Here is a 25,347-nt window from a genome sequence, read left to right as displayed (position 1 = left end):
TTCAGTCTTTTAACTGCTCAGGAGTTTTCTTCCCCTGCACCTTCACAATCTATGTAATACTGGCAAGCAGTTTTCAGTCTTTTAAAATAATGTTACTATTACTTAATGTAAACTACAGTAATTCCCTGAGTACTTGACACTTATAGGAACTGCTCAAGAAATAGATTAGGCTTTAACTATCATATATTCTGTTTTCATTTAGTTTGCTTAATATATAAAATATCTCCACTATTCCTTGAATACAGTGCTTAATTTAGCAGATATTGAGTCTCTGTATAGATTACTACATAATCATATAAATATACATTTACCTGCTTACTTAAAATCAACATGATTTTATAAAACACCACAAATTTAGGACAATACATAGACAGTGAATCCAGTGCCATGAATACTGCTTGTGCATGCAAACTGTTGCAAATGAATACACACAGTTTAAGCCAGAGCTGTCATGTATCAGCCAAGTTATCTTTCATACAGGAGTACCACTGAGATCCCATGCAGAGAAATACACTTTATCTGTACTTTCACAACACGCCTGCACTTACCACCACTCAAATACAGGAAGGAAGGAAGGAGTTATCTGCACTCTATTGAATTGTTGATTTTGTCAAATGCAGTTTAACTTCAGTGGAGTTCAGCTATAATGTTCAATACTACATTGACTGTAATTGCAGTCATTCCATGCTCCCAAAAAGACAGTTTATGTAACATCACAGGTAGCTCAATATTCTCCATGACAAAGTCTAGCTATTCTAATATAAATTATTATGTGAGTTTTAAAGCCTGAATATTTTTTACTTTATGAATATATATGTATTTTCAGAGACCACAGAAAAACAGTTATCCTGATTTTTTTAATATGGAATTGAGTGTCCTATATTTTTTAAAAAGCTTGTTAGAGCACCTTAGATATAGACAAAATATATGGGACATCCCAGACAGCACATATAGCAACAGCACCCAGAGGAAAAATAATCACACATACCTGATACTTAAATGTCGAGACAGACCTACAGCATGCAATAAAGGTAACTTCTGTCCATAATACACCTGTGTCATTATTCACAAGCCTTTAAGAAAATTTCTAAGTTCATGTTCCTGAAATTTTTACTTCTCCACCAAACTACAGCCATTAATCTCTTCAAAGATCTTGCCTCCCCTATAAGCCTCACAACCCCAAGCTGCAAGTAATTTCTCATGTTTTCCTGAATCGAGTTCTGCATCAAAGGAAAGTGGCTATTAGCAAGTTCTATACCAAGGGAAGGTTGCTATTAGCAGATCACAAATGTCATTTCATTAGAATTTACTGGGGTTTCAAAAAATTTCTCCTTACAGGCTGCAGAAACTTAAAACTTGTTTCCCTGAGTCTTTAGATGAGATAAAGGTATTATTAAGGTACCTTCTTTCCATATCTAAACAAAGACTTGGGCACCCATAAAGTTCACTCATTTTCCCCTATGTAAACTAGTTTGTCTATTAAATTATCTCATCCCTCTATATCTGACAGAGTTCAGCAGAATAGAAAACTTGAAACCAGATCCACCATTACAAAGATTTGCCTTGTAACTTCATCTTGACAAATCTTGCCTAATTCACTAACTAATCACTTGCCTAATCTGCAGGCAAGTCAGTGTAACATCCTAGTTGCTTCTACTGTCTCCCTGTTTCACACTCTTGTTTTTAAGGAATGAAATATCTAACCTGGTGAAAATTCTGGGCTTAAACAGTAAGATTTATGGTTTCTGGGACCTCATCTTTGAATATATAATGTAGCATTTCTATAACAAATAATTTTCAAGTCAATTTCAGATAGTAGAGAAGGAGAAAAGAACATCAAGGGAAAAAAAAGAGAGACAAAATTACAGAAATATAAAGGAGATGTAAGCAGCATTACGTTTTCGTACTTTGGTGTTAGAAAATAAGTTCCCAGGCCAAAAGCTAATAGCTTTTAGAAAGTATAACAAAGTCAAAGGATTAAGGGTAAAATCCTCTTGAGTTTGATTTCCAATGCAAGCATAGCAGACAGACTGTCTTCACCGTTTATTTCCTTCATGCCAAATGCTGAAATACCAAAATGGACCAGTGCCTGAAGGACTTCAAGACCACCCACCATGGCTGCATCTAAGCCTGAATTTTCGTCCTTTGCTGAAGAAAACCATATCTGTTTCAAAATTCCATGCCTAACTACATTTGTATGTAAGCTAAGGCTTCCCTCATTCATTAAAAGAGACCATGTTACAAAGTCAGATTCAAAAATGCTGCAGGCTTCCAAAATGTTGAAACAGCATTCAAGCTCTCAGGAGTGCAAACAGTAAATCAAGTGTCCATAATGGCTCATCATGCCCACTAGGACCCAGATATTCTTTAAAAATAGAGCTGTGGCTCTTTCACCTAATTAAAAACAAGTATCTGGCATCCATCTGGCTTTAACACATTCATTAAAAATGTTCACAGTTCTCTGCTGCTCAGGTAACTTTATATATGTTCCATATGCAGCAAGTTTAAGGAAAGGCACCACAAATACTGCCTCTCCCAATATTCAACATCTTCCTCAAACCTCTTCAAGCCAAATATTGGGGCATGCTGAGAAGGCATTTAAATTGTGCTAGCCCACTTGCCACCTGTACTGAAAGAACCCTCTGCAGTGTATGTAACATCAACATTTACCTCCGAGTTATGTGTAATTGCAATTCATATACTCAAAAGCATAGGCAGATTTCCTAACAACAGTTGTTTGTCATGTCTGATGCTATTGAGGGAAAGAATCTTCAGTTACTCAGCTTTGGATTAAAAAGTACAAAAAAATCTCAGAGGAACAGAGCTACATTACATTTGATTTACTGAAGTTTCAGTGACAAGACTGCCAAGTTCCTTTCAAATAGAAGTACACAAATCTAGTGAGGTAGTAAGCATGAACCACACCTACTCTCTGAAGGTAATGGAGATTACACACAGCTGCTCCTTTCACAATATTTGGGGTTTGTCATGCTATGCAAATTGTTGTGTAAAAATTTCCATTTTACAACATAAACTCATGTTCTCAAAAATCCTGATCATATCCCATGCCCTTTGAAAAAAAAGAACTGAAGAAACTGAAGAAACTTAAGAAACTTTACCACTTTTCTTCAGAAAGCTTTATGACAAGAGGCAACTTGTTAAAACACAAAGAACCTATTTTAGATCTTACATACCAACCCTGCTCCCCAAAAAGCTATGAAGGGAAGATTCCACTGGGAGAGGAGAGGCAAGTATGGGAATAGCCATGAAAAGTCGTGCACTGGTGATGTGTGTTCTAGGAGATTGATTTATAGCCCTGTTTTTGCAAATTCAGATGCCTTAAGGCTGGTCTCATAACACAGAAAACCTCAATTTTAAGACATCATTGCCTGGCATTAGGTACTATCTTTGCCTTATAAATACAGAAGTTCCAGATATGATTCTGATTTCTTGGGCTATTTATTTTTCAGAAAGATAGAAATCAATTAGTTGGGAAAAAAACTAATCAGCAAACTTTGCACAGTAACACTGAAAAATCTTTCTGCTGTTGTGAGTTCCTAGGCATGTGGTTCTCACTACATCAAATCTGCCATGTTCTTATGCTTTCTTCCCTGACATTGTAATCCTGATATATGGAATATTTTACAGACTTCAATTTCCTGACAGGCATGCAGAGTTCTCTGCACTATCTAGATAGGTCAAAGTAAATTATTATAGGATGAAAAATATCATTTCGACACTGTTCCACTATGAGAGGACAAGGGTTTCCTGCTCTTACCTTCTCATGGGTTTACAAAAGTCACAATTATACATATTTCTGGAACTTGGCTTACTTGTATTCCAAAATGAAAGCTTGAAATATGCTTCCTTTTCCTTTCATAATAGCAATCTTTAACTACTATCACTAATCCATAACTACAGCTGTAAGTACTATTTTACAGACGCAATTTCTTCACAGAAAAGCTGAGTTATACAGCAAATTAAAACCATGTCTTTTTAACTCTCAATGAACATAGCTGTGCAATAAAATGGCTTCGGAAGACATTGGTAGTTGGTTTCTATTGCCAGTTTTACCACTGAAAACTTTAGTTCTGTGTCTTTGTACGTTGTATAAACTTTGCTTGCCTGCAGCACTTGGAGCAAGCTATAAACAAACTATGGTCAACATATATTACTCAAAAATGACAGCACAAAAGAGAAAAGGCAAGTTTTGAGTTTTTCAGAGTAGGTCTCAGCTTCTGACTTGTTCTTGTTCTGGCTATTTCAACTTCACTCCCAGCAATAGTACAAGTATTGCTCATTTTCTAAGACTTCAGTTACTGTCACCTCCACCAAGTAGTACATGATTCATGAATTTTCACACTCTTCCACATCTAATAAAGCATCAGAAATATAATTTTTGAAATAAACCAAATAGCTTCAGTACAGAGGACTGATCCGTAATTGTCCAAAAGGATTTAAATATGTGATTTTCAACTCCTAGGACACTGGCCAAATTCCAAACTACGTGAGAAGGAGAGGGAAGGACTAGGCATTTTCACACTTCTTGCTCAATCTGTTCTCCTGAATTCTTGAAAATTAATTTGATCCAGAAATCAAAAGGAAGCATCTCCCAGTTAAGGAGACTAGTCTAGTCTAGTCTTTCAACATGAAAAGTATATTGTAACATCACCAATATTTTTTCTCGTTACTATTCTTTCTTTGCCTTTCTATCTAAACAATATTGGTCTCAATTGTTAATTATATAATCCACTATTTAATGACATTAGCTCTTTCTTCATGACCTCCCTTTTTTCTAACAGTACCAAGGCATAAAGCAAGGAATTAAAGCCCCTAAATTGGGGACAGTTAATATCTCTATTTATATCTGAGCAAGCCTCCTTTAGAAGAAAAATGAGAGTACCCCAAACTTGTTCTCTGATGTTCTGTATGAAATACAACAACTCTGTCAATGACTGATAGAACATGTCCCTAATTAAGCTACATGCTGATGTTAACTTCCCCCAGCACTTCATGTCTCAGTGGCTAGGGTTTCTGAGGTAGCTTTCTTTTCTTGATTATGTTCTTGAAATGCCATACTGAGTTAGAGAAATACAATGTTAAGAAACTTCTAGCATAAGAAAGCAGCAAAACTTACTTGTCTCTCTATAAATGTAAAAATCCTTAAGTGAAATGGGAGGGACTATTCTGTAATACTACATATTTTAAAGCACAAAACCACCAAAATTCTCTCAGTGTAATTAGGAAATGTAGATTTTGGAATTCACATCTAAACATCTAATGGAAGTCTGCCCAGGCAGGAAAAAAGGAATGAAAGAGACCAACTCTTAGTATTTTTATTTCTAAATTCTACTTAGCCCTTAGAAGGAGCAAAATGATTAATTTTATTTCTTCATACTAAATTTTGCTGTTAGAGTTAATTCTTCATAAGTGATCTATAGTATATAATTTTAAAAATTTTAAAAGCTTACTTTGAGGAAGCCAAATCATGATAATTACATCACCAGTGAAAAGTTTTACACCACTGAAGAAACATGAAAGCAGTTGGTTACCCTGAAGATGCTGCTTTGAATAAAAGTATTTCTGCACATAAATGTAGCATAAAATAAGACATAACTGCCCTTGAACTAAACAGTCACATAAACAGCAATTGCTTACCATTTGAAAACAAGTCTACACACAAAAATGAATATAATGTCTTCCCTTTTGTGATAGGGAACAGTTAATCACAGATTGCAGGACAAATAGGGGTAACAGAGAGCATCCATTTATAACAGAGGTTGATTTTGGATCCAAGCTTGTTTTATCTGGCATATCAGCAATACTACAGGAAACCACACTCAGATTAGAATGCATAAGGTTGAAAGATTCACAACGTTATCAGATTTCCCATGCAGTATGCTGTCGCTCTGGGCAGCGTTCTAAGACTGGTAAGAAAAGCCAGATGCAAATCTAGGGCATTTTTTAACCTTTATTTAAATTTAAAACTTCCTGTTTATGTTGTTCAAATATCCAGTTTACAAGAGTTTGTCATCAAAGGCAAAAAAACAGGCTGTGACCTGATTTAGAAGGCCACTAAACTTCTGCATCCTTCATGTATTACTTGTCCTTCTGGGGCCTGACTCTGCAAACACTAAGCATTCCTCTAAAACAATAACTGGATAACTTTCAAAAATCCCATAGTGACCATGTAGAACAAGAACACTGAAAGTGTACCACTCTTAAATAAAGTTCAGTATCTCTATTTACACAGCTTTTTCTAGAGCCTGCTTCACTGTTCTTTCCATACCACTGAGGATCGCCTTAACACAAATACCACATTCTAAAACCACATATTCACCATGTTGCTATTTTTCTAGTCAGCTGATATACATGGGGCTAATAATCCATATTCACCAGGACTGGAGTAACAGAATATGCGTGAAATACATATATATATATATCTGTGCATCACGGCATGCATTGCTTAAAAAGCATCACCCAGAAGAGTTTCTGGGAACAGTGTACTTGAATACTCCTATCTGGGAAGGAAACCTGACCCCAGATTCTCTCAAGCAGATTAATTACAGATTTTAAGGAAAACAACAATCCCTCATCACACATTTCAAATAACTGAATGCAACAATATCCTGGCAAGAGAGCCTCTTTCTTTGTAAAAACATATTTCCAAGAGAAGAACTACTTCTGTTTCCAGGCCTATTAAAACAATCCTCTTGAGCCTTTTTTATGAGGCTGAAGATTGATGCACAAACAAATTATTCAAGGTGTGTGCACCTCATCTTTTCCTTTCAGGTCTTGAACCAAGTAAGCTGCCAGATCCAAAGATAAGTTTGTGGGTAGAGGACATGAACCTGCTAGATTTAATAATATCACTAGAATACTAAAATTAATTCAGTATCCCATTATACATCTACTGTATAAAAGCACACTGTACTTATCTAAATAGCAGTTTACACACCTCATTTATGAATGTGGAAAGAACAGCTTAGCTCACCTTCCAAGGTCACATCCATTTTAGACAGATACAAAAATTTCAATTGAATGGAAGTTATGCAGAAACATTCAACAGAGAAAGGGGATGAAGTATAACAATAATATTGGAACACAAAAGGGCTTCTTCCAAGGGTGGGAATTATGATCTGTCTCAAGTCAAGGATGTTCTTAAGAATACTATTTCAAAGAGCAAAGAGCCTCAGAATAGCTACAATCTCCTTACTTGTTTGTCCTTACAGTCTCTATTGCCACAGCTAGGTCACATCTAAGGGCCATCTGTCGGCTTTAAACTGCATGCTCTTTATCTCAGTCCTACAACCACAGTCTAGTATCAAAAACACAGATTTACTCAAAATTGCTGCCAAATTCTGAAAGCCTTAGATAATTAATTTGCTTGGAATTTTAATGCATGTCGGCAATAGGCAGTAATTCTAACCATTATATATGTTGCATCTTAGCTAGAGCAACATGCATTGTGATGAAGCTAAAGTTCTCTGATGTATAGTAGAGCACACAAGGGACAAAAATTCAGTTAAGATTTTAATGAGAGAGAACATCCATTAACTAGAGATAAAATAGGTTAAAATGTCAGAGTTTTTTTAAGAAGAAAGCTACAAAGATACTCAGGAAGTAAAAAGCTTGTGTGTCCTTGCCAATTTAAAAAATAAATAAATGTAAAGCAAATTTATTAATTCACTTTCATGCTAATTATATTTCCTAGTGGAAACTAGGAGGATGAGAAATATCATACCTTAAAATCTCTTTAGGTCCAATAACACTAAATACACTCTTACACATTAAATCCACCTTAAAATCTAATAAGGTGTCAGATACAATTAGCTCTGCTAATAAAAATTAATCAGAATTCTTTTAGAATAAGCCTTTAAAACCTTGAGCTTACTTCTTAAGATACTTTATCCAATAAAGGCTGAATCCTTTGCTGAAGTTTCTAAGCACTGGTAAAAATTACAAGAATTATTTGTACATAAAGAATTATATTACTGTTTGGCATTACTCCTCGTCAGGTTTTTCATAAAACATAGAGACACTCATAAGTGCATATGTAGGAGTGATTAATGTTTATGAAACAGAACAGTGGGATTCCAGAAGTACCATATGATGACATGTCAATATTTTGATCCTCACAGACTTAGAACAGCTGTTTCTTCAGCCCAGCTGATACAGTGAAAACATCTCAAATTCGACACAGATAAGTTTAATTCCTAACAAAAGAGACTACTATGGATCTGTATATGTAATTTTAAAGAACATACCATTTCCAGGCTTAGTCTATCTTAAAGTTTTGGTTTACTGTTAAGGTATTGCTGTAGAGTCAAAGGATCTGATACAAAGATAGAAACACAGCCTCATTTTAACAGGAAACAACACTAAATGCTTCTTAATAGTTCTGTGTAGCCACTCACTCCCTAGTTTTCAACTACAGCTAATGCTTCAGTTTAACAATACATTCTGACACCCCTGGGACCCTCTGGCCCCTATTGTTCTTCCAGACATTGTTGAAATAAATGGCTTGCACACAAATACGTTCAGCAGAACAGCAAGACAGAACAAAATGTTATGTTCTGTGTAGTATACTTCTTCCATAATGACTTGGAGTTGAATTCTTGCCAAGAGAAAGCCGGTAAGAATTTCACTGTAATTTCAAACAAACCTAACTTTCCTCTGAAATCACACAATTTTACTTACATTATTTCAACCAACAGCAATAAAGGAAAACCAAGTAGTGATTGAGAGAAAATTGTTTCATTGGACTCTCTGTGGATTTGGTTTAACAGGGAACACATAAATTCAGTTTCACTTCCAGAAAATAATTGTAGAGGAACTGTCATGCTGTAGACAGATCCTACATTTTTAAACTAATTTCAGAAGTGATTTACAGGTCTGCTATGCAGAATATAGTGGCTTTTTAATACAAAATGTAATAATTACTTGAGTTTATTAAACTGATTGAAGAAACTAATTTAATCTCATTCTAGATTGTCTTAATAATGTTGACTCACTTTGAAACTAAATGATGTATTACAAAGATACTTAGGCCAATTAATGGATTCATTCATCAGTGGATTTTCAGATAACTGGAAATATTTGTTTTCATACCTTTCACCTAAATTTCCTTTTAATTCCCAGAAATTAGAAGGGCAAGAGTACTCTATGGGACATGAGTAGCTTAAGAGAGTGCTCACCTTTTATGGACCTTGTGTGAAGTCACACTGCACCTGAGTAGTATAAAGGCTCCTACAGGCACATTTTAACCCGTGGGTCTGACAGGTTATCTTAGGCACACACTGCTCAGCCAGACTAGAACAGAGAAGCTTTCGTGAAGATCTCACAGAAACCCTCCAGGATCTGAAAGGGACCTACAGGGAAACCAGGGATGGACTCTACATCAGGGAATGTAGTGACAGGACAAGGAGTAATGGGTTCATACAAAGGGGAGAAATTTGATTTAGATAAACTACTGTGAGGATGGTGAGACACTGAACAGGCTGCCCAGAGAAGTTGTGGATGCACCACATCCCTGTCTGTGTTCAAATCCAGTCAGGTTGGGGCACTGAGAAACCTGGTCCAGTGTCCCTGCCTCTGGCAGAGGCACTGGAACAAGATGATCTTAAAAGTCCCTTCCAATCCAAGTCATTCTGTGATTGTTGCAGCAGAGGAAGAGAGGCAGTAGTTGAAAGCCATACTATGTGTGTTAAGCAGGAGTTATTTTCACTTTGCAACAACTCATACAAACCTATATTTATAAAAACTATAAATCTATTTACGTCCTACTTTTCCTAACTTATTCAAGCTGCCTGTTCAGTGACACTTTCTGTGCTGTGCTTCTTAATGTTTCCAGGAATAAGTCTTTCCATGAAAATATTTACAAATAAATTTAAGGAAAAGTGAGACTGAGAATTTCGTGCATGAGAAATGGGAAGCAGGTTTGTTTCACAAACAGACATAAGTGAGGTGGATGAATAAAGCACAGTCTACATTCAAGCAACAACACATTTCACCATTTTTTAAGAAGACTGCCTGCAAATTACCCCATCTTCCACAGAGATGGTGAGATAAACATGAAAATTGATGGTCTATAAATGATTGCGTGTAGAACTGGAATTCCTGATCAGTCATAGTAGCTTAGATAAGGCAGAACACTTGCTACTTACTGGATCTTTAATAACTGAGTTGTAAGAAACTAACTGAATCCTGTTTAGCTGAATGATGCATTTTCTCAGGTTAAGTGAAGAAGACCACTATAAGAATGACAAAAAATTACTGAATAGGTTCCAATGTAACTAATGTTCACATCTATCAATTCAATTTAAGACTAATTCCAACCCAGACAGGCATACAGTTTGTCAAAATCTTTATGAATTTTTCCATAAGCTGAGTTTTTCCTTTTTCTCTATGAAATCATAGTTTATGATAGTCAGACATATTTTCAACTGCTCTTTTGAAAACCCAGGTCTACTATTATAGCCCTTATTAATATGTCTAATCACATTCCTTGGTGGTTTATTTCTCTATATAATATTAAAAAACACTCTGGATCTTGCCAACAAAACACATTTATCCATGTCTTTACTAATTCTATACTTTAATATGTCTACAAATGTATTCAGTTCTTACTCTACAGTTACAAGTTTACCATGGGAGGCCTTTTTAAATATGAACATCATATTTGCTGCCTCTATTTCTCCTCTAATGAGGCTGTTCATATAACCTGTTCAACAATCAGCTGTATAATGCCTTTACTTTATCAGTATTTTCACACCAAATTCTTTAAAACCTTCCCTCAGCCTTGAATTCAAATACCTATTTCTCCTAGAGCTGTTGAGCTGAAAGCACTCCTCAGCTTTAATTTGTCTCAAAGCTGATTTCACAAACATTTTCATGCTACCAACAAATTCTATACCCAGAGATGATAACTTCGTAAATCAGCTTTTCTATCCTCCTGTATCTGCTGTTTAATCAAAACCCCAAGGATATTATCTATGTTTTCTATAATGCTAAACACAATCAGAAATTACTGGGTACCTTTCATTAGTTTGCTCATCAACACAATTTTTCTCATCAACTATTTTATACATGTTATCCAGCACCCTACGACCTCTGCCTATATGACGCTTTTATCTTAGTCCCAAAGAGCCTGAAATATAAAGACAAAGTTTCATGTCAGTAAAGGTTATTTCCTGAAGCAAAAAGCTTCATTTCTTAGCAGTAATCTCATTGAATATCTAATTATTTTTCATTTTTCTTCTTACAGACAGGCATAAATAGTCTTGCCTCCCAAACTTTTACCCTCAAAAAGTTCATTGTGTTCCTCAACGTTTTCTAAAACGAGCACCAACAAGCTATATATGTTTCTGTAATCTCACACATATCTGTAAGCTATGTGTTCAAATGAAAAGTCACAAATTACTAAAATAAAGCCCAGATTTCATAGATAATGAAAAACAGAAAAACAGAAACACTTTGCAAAAACTATAAACACAGTTTTGCACTCTGTCCAAAGTAAAATACTAAAACAAGCACTGATCTGTCTCTTACTAGTGGCACAAATGCAATATTATTATTTTGAGTGACATTATGGGGCTTCATTGAGGTGCAGGCCAAAAGCAGACCAGCAGAACAAGCAGCTACACAAAAATAAGAGAAGTTTTAAACAGATATTTTAGGACAAATATATACTGCAAGTGGAAGCAAAGTACTGTACAGCCTTCAGACGTGTGAGTGTCATGAAGAACCCAGACATTAGAATGAGGTGCATACATTGATTCCTTTAGATATTATTCTCTAAGAAATACAGCCAAATTTGAAAGCATGAGTGTACTAACCCTGACCAAAGGAAAAGGCTTATCCCCAATGAACAGACAAATGACTCAGTCTAACAGCTTGAGTTCCACTTTATTCTTGTGAGACAGTGTCTCATTTCACCAAGAACTGACTCAACCTCTTGATACACATGATGATGATTATGGTTATTGTTTCTTTCCCCATCACTTTCATATGCCACAAAAGTTCTTTCACTAATTAAACTATGAGCTTCAAAGTCACTTTTAAATAACTCTTACCAATATGGCAGGCAGATTCAGTACTTTTTCTCTTCCAGTTATCAAGCTATGAAGCTGATACTATTTAAGCATTTAGCTATTAATTTTTCTGGCAAGTTACTGTCTTACTCTCTATGTCAAAGCTCCAGTGGGGTGAAGAAGCTGAAGCTGCATGCATAATCAATGATTATAGGGCATGCATGTAAAGGCTTCCCACTTACTCTGAATTTAGAAAATATTTCTCGTATTTACTACATAAGCATACCAAAAGTGACACTTACAGACCCTAATTCCACACAACACACAACCTTAATACAATGGAACTAATTTAGAAGGCTGCATCCAGCTGTAGAGACATTGTGCTTAAGAGAATAATTCAGTGTGCATATCACAAATATATTTTTCAATTAAATGTGTGGGTGTTTTTCCCATGTTAAAGAACACCTTTTTGGGTGAGGACTCAATCATCTTTAAGAAGGAATGATTAATATAAAATAATCTCCAATTGTACCAAAATCAAAAATCAATGAAAAATATACTCTGGTTTGTGCCATTGAACTACATGTAGGAATCCCTATATTCACAATTGGAGTGTTGCCACAATTGTCATGAAAGTTGACTAAAAAAGTGATACACAGGGATGAAATAGTATCAAGAATAGCTTTTTTCTGGTAAAATTAACTAATTTAGCAGTGTTAATGATGGCTTAAAGTTAAACCTAAAAAATGTACTGTGGTGGTCTGCAATCTTTTTGATGACATGACAAAAATTTATGCATAATTCACACAGTCAAATTAGATGTGCAACTGCACGACATCCCAATCACCAGCTCTGGGATTTGCACAAACATACTTGTTCCATTACTGGTGGTTCCACATACCAGATTCAAAAGCCCTGTATTTTTTGCCATGTCACTTTGTCCTCTTTGAAAGGCATGGATTTCTTCCTGTTCTGTAGAGCTTTGTGGCTTTCAGAGGAATCCAGACTACTCACATTATCACCATTGCAGAAGTGCTCAGAAAATGCACAAAGTATTTTATCATACATATTTAGAAACATAGTGATATGTAAAAATAATGCTATTTGTTCCTTCTCCCAGTCTAAAAGTAATTCAGCAGAAAATGTATAGCAGTAGTTCTGCATTCTCTGTGCAGGATAAATGCCAGGAAAGTTAATATATAATACAGTCCTTTACAGTAGCGATTACCCAGAAAATTCTGTGGAACAGGATTAAAGGCTGTTGACCAGTTAGTATAAAGACAGTAATAAATTGCCACATTCAGCATCTCCCATCAAAAGCTAAAGGTAGCCTGAGTGAAAGTGGCATCAAAAACTCTCAGGATTCATCTAAGAAGCAGGTGTGTATGTAGAAAACCAAATTAAATCCTAAATAAACTCTTACTATCACCGGAAGTGTGCAGAGAAACAGGGGTTCTGATTTCTTTTTCTTGCACCTCCAAACTCCTGATTGCCAATCCCCAGCATTGCCTCATTTTCCTGTAGCAGTGGGAAATACATTACAGTATGTTTAGAGGCATTCTTCTAATTCTTTCTAATTGACCTTGAAGAACACCCCCACTTACTGGGGTAGTTGAACAATGAGAAGATATAGTAATTTGCCACTAAAAGCAATTGCTATAGCTATAAAAATAAATTTTACATAATATTTTGTTCACTTTTAGGTAATTTCTTTTTTATTACATCTTAAGTCCATGAATCATGACAGCAGTACATACACGTCAGTTGGGACAGAACAAGGCATTGTAATGGTATTTGGGTAATCCACTCTGCAGGAATGTTCATTATTCTTCCTGAGCTTTCACAAGAGTTCTCTGGCATAATGCTGCTACAGCTGCTTTACAGTCTAATGCTATTACAAGGTCTGACTCAAAGATAATGTCTGCTAGAGGAATCTGGCAGGGTGCAAGAGTCCTATGAAAATCCTTGTGATGCTAAGGTGTAACTAATGGAGACTGAACTGCTGAAAAAAAAAAGTGAGGAGTAACAATTACTTGTTTTGAGTGTTGCAAGAACCCTGAGTGATCTTTGCTATTTGTCGGTACAAAAATCACACAAATCCAAGTTATTTTTTCTGGAAATCTTATAATTTTTCTAATAAAAATAAATCATAAAAAAGTCTAATCTCAACCTTACCCACAGTACAGAAGGTGGTGCAAAATACCATTTTCTTCAGAACCTCTCTTATCTACATGTTTTGGATTGAAGAAAACATGAAAATTGCAGAAAAATAGAAACTAGGAATTGGCTATGAACTACAGTAGCTGGTAAAAGGGAATAAATAACATGTAGTCATCAGCAAGGGCCAGCTCATGAAAGAGCTTTATTGGCAAACACAAGGAATTCCCTTTCCTATTTCAAACACGTGGATGGAATAAATATAAAGTTTAACTAACATAACATTTTGTCTGTATTTTACATCTGCAAGTAAGATTTGGTCTGTATGATTGCTAGTGTGGCCTGGGTTGCTAGTGTGTGACATATGAGCTCACATATACTAGACAGAACTCTTGGTTAGGACAAAAATATCCAGTAATTAAGGAATTATTATCTATGAAAAAAAAGGAGATCATTAGGTATGCACACTGTTTCACATTTGCATGTATTTGTGTCCACAAGGCATCACCACCATTCCTGACCTATAAATATGGGGAGTCTGGACTTTGGGGGTGGGGAGGAAGAAAATAAAGGAAAGGAAAAGGAAAAAAAGAGAAAAAAGGAAACAGAAAAGAGAAAAAAGGAAACAGAAAAGGGAAAGGGAAAGGGAAAGGGAAAGGGAAAGGGAAAGGGAAAGGGAAAGGGAAAGGGAAAGGGAAAGGGAAAGGAAAAGGAAAAGGAAAAGGAAAAGGAAAAGGAAAAGGAAAAGGAAAAGGAAAAGGAAAAGGAAAAGGAAAAGGAAAAGGAAAAGGAAAAGGAAAAGGAAAAGGAAAATCCACCCTGCACCAGGAATTCATGCTGCCTCTTATTCCAAAGTACTATAATCTCAAAAAACTGTCAGTCCAAGTAGCTGGATAAGAAATTAGAACATGTGTGGGTGGATTCCTTCCTCCAGCCTGAATTAATTAAAAATGATTGTTTGCTGTATTATTTTAAAGCGGATTTTTGGAACAGGTTAAAGAACCACTGTTCTGACTTTAGCATTTCAAGCCTAATAAGAATGACTCATGTAAAAAAACTTGGAGGAAAAATTAATACTAAGAAGGTTAAATATAAAGTGCGTCTTACCATCTTATGCTCTTATTTGTTGCTTGGAGAAATTCACACATTCTTGAACAAGACCTACCTCATTCGTGGTTATTTCTAGTTAAAGCATGTACACAAAAAACTCATGTCTCCAGTCAGTCTGGGCAATTCTATCTATTTCTAACACCTTAGGCTGGCCCTTTACTACTTCTCACATTCTAAACCTTAATCACATATTAATTCCCTCTGCTTTCACTTTCTCAGCCAGTTATTAAACTATAAGAAAGTGATATGGACAACAGCTTTGAAGTAAAAACGTAAAAGCAATTACAACATATATTTGAGAGCAGCCTTTTGGGGCCAGTTAATATCTGAATAACTGATCAGACAGCAGTGAATACTGCTAAAAGAGTTGCTAGAACTGATTGTGATCTCGTACACATACATTTAAATAAATAATAATAAAAAAGGAAAAGAAATCATAATTTCCAGATCACAAAAAAAATTTATCTGCCAAAACAATAAACAGCATACAGACTGTGAAAAGGGAACATACAGAATGTACTATGCTGCAGTACACCTTCAGTGAAAAAGGCTTGTTACCTGTTATAAAATCCTGAAGCTAGATTAAGTCCTTTAAAAAAAAAAACTTACACAGAATTTTATGCATTCTGTTATGCCAGCCCTCCACAATGGACACGTTCTCCTTCATATTTTTGTAGTCAGAGTTCTACACATGTTGACTCACAAGGGCTGCATGGGTTAGATAATGGCTAAATTCTACTCTTCTTCTTGCAGAAGATAATGTACTTTGGGACTCTTTCTCTTAAACAGCCATTGATTTTCAGTGATCATATCTTAAAGACTAGAATTGTTTTTATATTTGCTGATATTGGGTAAGAGTTTCAAAATTTATTTAGGTGAGAACAAGCTGATAAACAATCCTTTAAACCTTTTCTCAGAATGCAAATTTACCAACTAAATCTCTTACAAGCTCAGTTCTCCAAATACAGCCAGCACAATGCTTTGAATGTTTAAAGGCCATCAGCCATGATGGAAATGCTCTCCATTACAAGATTAGAGCTGGGTGGTGTTGGTGAGTTTTGAAATTGACCTTACTGCAAAGAAATCCCTATGAAGAAAGAGGAAACTTGACTTCTGCTTTTGCAGATTGCATAAGCAAAGCATCTGGGGTATTTTTTTGTCTCAGGAAAGAGAGAACCTAAGTCTACACACTTTCTTCATTCTTAGGATCTGAAATACTAAACTTATGTCCTATTAGCCTTGTCTCTTGACTTTTCAGAGCATAGGGTACAATATACACACAGGGAAGGAATCTTTTAAGTCCTAGTTACAATGACATAACACAGAGAACACAGTTTTGAACTAAACTCTCCAGAAACTTGTTTTAAAATGTACACCTACAGAGAGACTTAAAAATATTGACCTGCCTGACACCATCCACTGCCTAACAGCCGGGCACTAGTCATATCCTGCTGATGTTCACCCCTCATTTCTCTTTCGAGTGAGAAATCTCACTCTGACTTTATAAGCATCCTATATACATCACCATTTGGAGTCAACTTACAGTTCCTTCCACACATGCTAAAAGCACCTGTACTCCATGAATTATCTCCACTGATGTCAGCAGCTGACATTACAGATCAAGTTACTGTGCAGTGTATGTTCCTTAGCCCTGTCCCTTCTATTCACACCTTTCACAGACACATAGCTTCCGCTCCCTCTCATAACAGATATTGAGATCCTTTTACAAAATGCATGAATTCAAGACCAAAAGAAATTTTACATTAACTTCTAAATTACAACTATTTTGGTTCTCTCTCATTCCACACTGAATAGGATGAACTAAGGTTCAAGATCCAAAGGAACATTGCACAGCACTTTGGTCAGTTTACTTTAACTGCAAGTTATGCACATCTTTAAGAAACACTGTTGAAGAATACACGTCTTTCTAGTTCTGATTCTTCCATCTTCTGAGAAATTGCACTGGTTTCAGCTTGGGTAGAGTTTATTTTCTTCACAGTGGCTCACATGGGTCTGTGTTTTAGATTTGTATTGAACTCAGTGATGATAATACAGAGTTGTTTTTGTTATTGCTTAGCAGGCCCTACACAGAGCCAAGGCTTTTTCTGCTTTTTGTACTGCCACGCTCATGAGGAGGTCAGAGGTGTAGAGGAAACTGGTAGGAGACACAGCTGGGACAGATGACCCCAAATAACCAAAAGGATTTTCCATACCATATGGCATCATGCTCAGTATATAAAGCAAGAAGAAGAAGCATGAAATGTTTGGAATGATGGTGTTTGTCTTCCCAAGTAACTGTTATGTGTGATGAGACCCTGCTCTCTTGGGGATGGCTGAACACCTGCCTGCCCATGGGAAGCAGGGAATTAATTCCTTGGTTTGTTTTGTTTGCCTGCAGAGTTTTTATTTTACCTACTAAACTGCCTTCATATCAATCCATGAGTTTTCCAGCTTTCACTGATCTGATTTTCTCCCCAGTCCTGCTGGGACTGGAAGGAGTTGAAGGAGTGAGTAAGGGGCTGTGTGGTATTTGGTCATTGGCTGGGGTTAAACCATGACAGAAATTCTGCATGACTAGTGTTCAAAAAACAAAAGAGCAGATAATATGTGTAGCTAAAAGAAAAAAAAGCCCCAACAACAACAACAACAAAAACCAGCTTGAAATTAATTCCAGGTTTCTGACCACAGTAAGTCTTCTAACAATTTAAAAAGAAAAAAAAAATAACCACAAGTACAGAAACAAAAAAAGAAATACAGACTGTTCCCATCTTTGAGGTGCAAAATGTTCTTGAACTGTTCTGTTCTATAAAACAACATGGGAATTCATTGTGATGTCTCGAGTACTGTTTTTCAAAGCGTTGCAGTTCTGTTACATAATTTTGTCCACAGACATCCAACTGGTGCTAACAATTAGTAAGCATCCAACGTTATGGTTATTAGCAAATAACATTTAAGTCAAAAAACAAAAGCTGTAAGTCTAAAGATACAAAGCACGGGTGCAGTAACATTCTTGTACATGTTAAAAATCCCTCTGGACTTCAGTGAAGTCAGACTTTCCTAACTTTTTGCATTACAGAGGAGTTCATTGCTATTTGTCTGTAGTGGGCAACACAGTGACATCTACATAGTGCTAGCACCTCCTAGCAGCTGCAACAGATCTTAAAAAGAAATTTAGAAGACAGTAAATGGCATAAAAATTTGGCAGGCCAGGACTTGAATTCAACTGTTAAGATTAGAAGGTCCCATCACCACATTAACATTTAATTAAAAGTCCTAGGATTCTTCATGGAATTACCAGAACTCGCTTATAATATAAGTGATGCAGCAGATGAACACCAAACACACCCACTTCCAATTTAAAAGGGAAATCATTAACATATCCCTTCACTGTTGAGATTAAAGGAAACCATGATACTGCATAAACAAAAAGACATTCTCTAAAAGTGTCTCTTTGTGTATGTGTGTGTGTGAGAGAGAGAGAGAGAATACTAAAAGAAATGCCACATCAGTATTAGCCAAAAAGAATTAATTAGGAAAAAAAAATAAAAGAAGAAATCAGCAAGAAGAAAATGCATTTTGTACTGTATTTTAAATGCTCTACTTTTAAAATCCCAGTCTTCAATGTTTACCAATAAGCCATCATCTAAACACAGTCTAATTCTGGATGAGTTTTTATCCACACAGACATTTGATCAACTGCCATTTATTCTCACACAGTAAAATTCATATTACAGAGTCAGCTGCTTGAGACTTTTTTTCATGAAACGTCAGTGCATCATGTTTTCCAAAGTAAACCCTAAATTGTAAAAATTCCTAATCCATAATGCTCACCCTATTATGTGACATCAGGGTCAAAGGAAAGATAGCGGTTAATCCAGGGGTTTGAATTTATTTTATTTTGACACACCAACAGTATCTTCTAAGTGAATTCATTTCAGCAAGGCTAAAAATGTTAAGAGCACAAATGTAAGCGCCAGAAGGAATACTTCAGGCTGAAGAATGGTTTTAAGGATTTCCTATGAGAGCTGAGAAACTGACTAAAGTTTCTTTCTCCCATACCTGTACAACGCCTCTTTTGATCTTTCCACAGAACACTAACTGAAAAAGCAAACAAAAAAACCTACCCTTATAGTGTCAACACACCTAAACACTGCATAACGCATGATAATGGTATGTCTAAGACATTTACTACCCGTGCAGGATACAATTGATTCCGTTCCCATTCCCGTCGTGGTTAGTTTTGAACAGAAAAGCTTTGTGACGGGCTAAGTGCATCAAATTGCCACCTGAACTAAAAGCAGTACAGGCAGCCCACACGTGTTTCACCACAGCCTATCAAGCTTCCCCTGCCACAGAGATGCCAGCGGACGGGCACAACCTGGCGGGAGGAGGGATGCCAGCAGATCAGCCCGTAACCTCGCTGTCGCCTGGGGGGACCAGGTCACGTCCTCCAGCGGTCCCTCACGTACATGATTTCCCCCTGCGCTCCCAGCCACAGCGCTGCGCATCTGCGCTGCCCCGAGCCGGGTGTATGAGGGAGCGGGGATTGCGGCGGGAGGCGGGACGTGCCGGCCCCGCAGCGCAGCCCCGCAGCAGCCCCTCCTCGGCCCGGCCACCGCGGGACCAGCGGTGGTGCCGCCTGCCGGGTCCCCTCTCTGCAGCCTGGGGCTCACTTGTCACGCTCGGTCCCTGTCCCCTCGTCCCTCCCGTGCCCACAAGGACTCCCGAGCTGGCGGCCAGGTCACCTCCCCGTCCGCGTCCGCCGCGGTCCCGGCCGGGCGGGCGAGGCGCGGGCTCCCCGCTCCCCTGTACCTCTTTGCGGCGGCGGCGGTGGCGACGGCGACTGGCCTCGGCTGCCGAGCGCCGCCAGCAGCAGGAGCAGCGGCAAACTTTCCCGAGCCATGGCTGCCGGGCAGCCCATACGTCCCGCCGCGGGACGGGCAGCCGAGCGAGCCGCAGCCGCCGGGAGAGCAGAGGAGACCCCGGTGCCCCGGGCAGGCAGAGGGAGAGCAGGACACACCCCTGCCCCCCCGCACACTCTCCCTCCCCGCCCCGCCGCCGGCCCGCGGAACAGCGAGCGGGGCCGAGGGGCAGAGGGCAGGCCCGGGGGACAGAGAGCGGGGCCGGGGGCAGCGAGCGGGGCCAGGGGAAAAGAGAGCGGGGCCGGGGGCAGTGAGGGCTCGGAGCGCGGCCCGGGAGCAGCCCCCGAGCCCCGCTTGTCGGGAGCGGCCCGGGGGCGCCGGGCCTAGGGAGCAGCGCGGCTCCAGGATCCAAGATCCAGGATCCAGGCGGGCACGAGGCGAGGAGGTCGGCACGTGCCTGCCCGACGGGCGCTCCCCGGAGCCGGGAAGCGCTCCCGCCTGGAAGTGAGCTCGCCGTTTAAATTAGCCTTTGCCAGGCTATCCGACAGGGGAAAAAAATACCTGCGCTGTGACGGGGGAATAAAATAGCTTTCTGAGAAGGGACTTGGGGAACGAGGTTTGCGACGGAGTCAAACACATTTTTCCTGCCGTGTCCGGGAGCGGTATGTCAGTGCCAGCCAGGTGTGACAGGGAAAAAAATCTATATTACTGCATAAAGGAAAAATTAACCTTGCACTAAAATAAAGTGTGGATTAAAAACTATCGCAGAGTTCTCCTGGAAAAAAATTGCTTTAAAAAAGTCCATAAAAACTAGGTTTTGCTATGGAATGGTGAGGCTCCTAACCTGTGTGTGAGCACACAGAGAAAGGATGTCATGGGCTGTTAGAAAGGGTGAGCTGGGCTCAATTCACAGTATACCTGTAGCATAAAACCATGATTGTGCTGGCAGCCCAGTTCTGATTTGAATAGTCATCTTCACAAGTCTTGTACCGCTGCACTTCAAAGTGAGCTTCCCTTGTAATTGACATCAAGATTAAGTAATTCTATGTATTTCCCAACATAAATACTTTGGTATCTATGTGCTCATTGCTGTAGCCAACAGTGAGGATAAACATGCATTTGGTACAGTGTCTCTGTTCCAGCTCTCAAGTCACAGCATTTTCCATTGGTAAATTTGCCTGTCATTCCAAACCCAACATTCGAGGAACACAGAATTTTCCACATAATAGACTGTTGCATCCAGCCATACAGCCAATTTGTTTCTCTTGCTGTCATCCTGCTCCAAGCAGACTCATTCTTTCTCTTCTGATGCACTTAGCCTGTCACAAAGCCTCTCTTCTGAGGTTTCTCCCCGAACAGCCTGAGCTGTGCTGCTGGGAGTCCTGTTACTGGACACTCATTGCTCCCATGGCCTTTGGGAAACTGCTCCTCCAGCACAGGACACAGGACAGCAGCAAGAATGCTCTTGTATGGCTCAGCCATTGGTCACTTGTGAGTCAACGGAAAATACTCGTATCCTCTTGCCAAAAAATGAGGTATGTGTGGTCTTCTGCACTTCTTACTGAAAAACCCAGGTTCAAGGTTTACCTTGGTGATTTTCATCTTGTCACCTATTTGCTTTGTTGTGGAAGTATAGATAATCAGGGAACTGGGAAGGACAGAGAGGGAGATGGCGTTCACTACTCTATCCACAGTTTTGTTTCTATCAATATTTATTTACTCGGTGTTTCCCTACAAGCAGTAACAGTCACTACTTTCTTCGGGCTGCTTCTCCCTTTGCAATTCCCTTCATGCAAAAATTTTGACTACAAGGAATTGTGTATATGTGCAAGAGGAATAATCTAGTGAATTATGTACAACTGATAAACACTCCAACCCAAGTATATGTCAGTACCTTGGAGAATTTAGTGCCAGTTTCTTACTTAGGCATCTGACTACATTAACATAGGTTTGACACATTTATTGGTTGAATTTGATCAAGCGTAGTGGCAGCTGCTGCGTAAGAGCCATACTAACATGAGTTGCATACTGCCCCAGCTGGAGAAATTCCTTCCAGGGCTCCAAAAGCTGCAGGTGCTGCAGTTGAGTTTCAGGTAATACTCCAGAAGCAGATTGTAGGAACTGGAAGTGAGACCTGAAGGCAGGAACCTCTGCTGCTTTGTGTGAAGGGCTCATCAGATCTGATTAAAATATTTCCATGACTTGTGATCTCCATGAATTTGAGATCAAGAGGAGATTCATTGTAGGGAGAGCCCTACTTCCCCAAATGTCAATATTACACCAATATTAAATAAACAGATTATTTTCCTGAGCTTTTATTTGAATCAGTTCATCCTGCTGTTGGGCCTGTGTAGTCTTTAATGTGAGGATATTTTGTGAGAATTCAGCCTAGTTTCAGTTTAGCAGCCCTGCTGGCATACCCAGGTACCTCATCACCTGTCAGAGCCAATACTGACTAACTGTGCACCAGAGATACAAACTTTTAATACTTTGGGGACACCAAGAGGCAAGAGATGCCAGGAAGACCTGCTGACTCATTCAATGATTTTTCACATTTGAACTACAGGAAATAATTTCATACCATAAAATGCCAAGAAGCAGCAAGAGCCAGCTGCTCCATGAAAGAGAAGCACACTAGAAGATGAAGTGACACCTCTGAGGTAAGCAGGGCAGTGTCCTCCTGCAGTTTCTGAATGCAGAAGGAGCAGATCTGGGGGTAATAACAAGGATCAAACAAAATTACAGGTCTCCAGACAAGTTCATAGGCAGAGACGGATCTGAGATCAAGTCTGCAAATCAGGGTTAGGATCAGTGATGTGCAAAGTGATGCACAGGTGTACCTGCAATGTAAAACAGGCTGGGACTGGGGCAAGGCTAGAACTTAAATGCAGCATCCACTCCTTCAACGCAGGGAGAAACCAACAAAGTTTCTCCAAGCTCTTCCTCCTACATCAAATTTGTCACCACTGCTTGACGCAAGGTTACATGGCTATGCCAGGTCAGGAGTGGCCTTGAGCACAAGCAGACAAACCCATAGGAGTGAGGAGACAAGGCTGCAGAGCCTGTAGCAGAGCCTGTAGCTGCACCCAGGGCCATAACAAACTAGATAAGTTGTTTTTCTGCTAAAGCAGTGGCTAAAGGGGCATTAAGGATGGAACTGGTGGGCTGAAAGGAGAATGTGAGTAAAATCACATAAGGACTCATCTGGGAACCAATATGGCTTAATATTTTCATGACTTTGCATTAAAGAGAGGGACTAATTAATTCTGCTGATAAAATAGGATTGGGAGGACCAATGTGTATTTTGTAAATTTTTTGCATTTATGTATAAAGATATACACTGTGAGTTTATACAATTTTTATTCTCAATGATTCAAGCATAAGAAATCAGAAGATCCTAAATGCTGTAAGATCCTAGGTCATGCCAATAAGGGTTATCAGCAGCAGTTTCATATGAGAATGATGAACAAAGAATATAACCCCAAACTCCTGGGTGGAAATCAGTGAGTCACAAGGCATTTTTGAGTCACCAGAATGATGCAGCTGTGAAATAAGCAAGTAAAGCCTAGGATACATAAAGCCTAGCATGAGGGAAAATATTTCCAGTGAAGATATGAAAATTAATACTGTTGCATCCCACCTAGGATATCACAGGGAATTACAATCACGCATGTTCAAGAAAAATTTATTCAGACTTAAACAGAGCAGAGGCCTCTGGGGAAGGGAGAGCTTATCTGAGACAGATTAGAAGGGTTTGATTTGTTTAACCTAGGAAAATAAGATGTGAGACATTTCTAAGTGTAACAGGGATGTTAATGGATGCAATTGTCATAAAAGGAAAAGAGCATAAGCAAGATACGGATCATTATAGGCTGGAAAATGGAAGATAGTTTCTAATAATAAGGTGTGGAAACAGCTCCTGTTAGGAGAGCAGAGGGGAAAAAATAATCAATTTAAAAGCAGACCTTGGCAGATTTATGAAAGTAATTCCATGACAAACTTGCGTGCAAAAGGCAGGAGGAATAGATTTGATAACCTGCACGACCCTGTCCTGTGTTCTTAAGTGGACTGCAATCAAAGGAGAAAGAAAATAAACATTAAAAACAAGCTTTAAAGGATAAAGAGAAGACACAAATACAGCACTTAGAATGAGTTGAAGGATGTGAACCACAAGAATCAAAGAATTCACCCATTTTAGAGGCAAGGTGAGACACGGTCTGTGATTTGGACCCAAGTCAGGAGGAGCCAGGATGTCCTTGTGCCAGGTTTGTGATCGCCCAAAGCAGCTGTTAGGGAAGGGGCTGGCAAAAGACAAGTTAAAAGACAGACAAGGGATAAAGAAATGAGATATGTGACTAGGAATCAATATCAAAGTAGAGACCAGAATTAAAGATCAAAGTAGACAAAGGACACACGAAGAATAGAGCGAATCTAACACTGATAGAAAACTGTTCTTGTGAAGCCCTCTGTTGCCAGGGTCACCGAGTATTGTCAGTTTAAAAGCTGATGCAGATATCTGCAGGTCAGAAAGCAATCCTGTAAAATTAAGGGGGAAAGAAAGGAAAAATAATCAAAAGAGCAGGGGGAGGATAGGATAGGGCTGGACCTAGGTAATAAAGAGAGGGTAACTATAATTTGGCAAGAAAGACTGTGAAGAGAGCATGACAGCAACAGCAGTCCCTGCAGTGTGAGGAAGCTAGAGTCAAGAGCAGAGTTGTTACAGTTTGATGAGCTACACATGGCATCAGGATGGAGCTCATTTTAGAATAGAGCTCATTTTGTTTCAACTTCTCCATTTTGCCTTGCTCACCACCCCTGTAATTAGTCAGATTAATTTGTATACCCAACCCACTTACTGTCATTATTTATCATTAACTCTTATAAAAGCTGAATGCTCATCTGTTAATATCTCTGTATTGATACTTACACATAAGGAACAGAAAGGAGTCATGGTCTTGCCTGATATTGAATTCTGTGGGCCATTTGGAAGTGCCACTTATTCTGGTCTTGACTTCTAATAAGTTCCTTTATGCCTATGCTGCTATTTTAAGTCGCATTTGTTTTAATTTTGGTCCTGTGAAAATAGAAGAGCAATGTCACTGACATTATGTTAGCTTATGTTTAGCTAAAAATATGAAGCAGAAAACAAATAGAATTTCTCAGTCCAAAATTAATTTTTACCACCA

The 25,347-nt window shown here is 38.6% G+C and overlaps 1 protein-coding gene across 2 annotated transcripts in view; it reads right to left on the bottom strand.

Moving 5' to 3' along the window:
* The window catches only part of LAMA2 (laminin subunit alpha 2), a 334,549-nt gene extending 314,280 nt beyond the window's left edge, over positions 1-20,269 (bottom strand). For both annotated transcript variants that reach the window (XM_064708035.1, XM_064708043.1), the window contains exon 1: positions 20,112-20,269. In XM_064708035.1, the coding sequence (XP_064564105.1) occupies positions 20,112-20,220 (109 nt within the window). In that variant the 5' untranslated portion in view covers positions 20,221-20,269. The remainder of the gene's footprint in view (positions 1-20,111) is intronic.
* Positions 20,270-25,347: the final 5,078 nt, after the last annotated feature.

This window comes from Zonotrichia leucophrys, chromosome 3 (genome assembly GCF_028769735.1).
Source record: "Zonotrichia leucophrys gambelii isolate GWCS_2022_RI chromosome 3, RI_Zleu_2.0, whole genome shotgun sequence".
Taxonomy (NCBI): domain Eukaryota; kingdom Metazoa; phylum Chordata; class Aves; order Passeriformes; family Passerellidae; genus Zonotrichia; species Zonotrichia leucophrys.
This window is presented reverse-complemented; position numbering and strand designations above follow the sequence as displayed.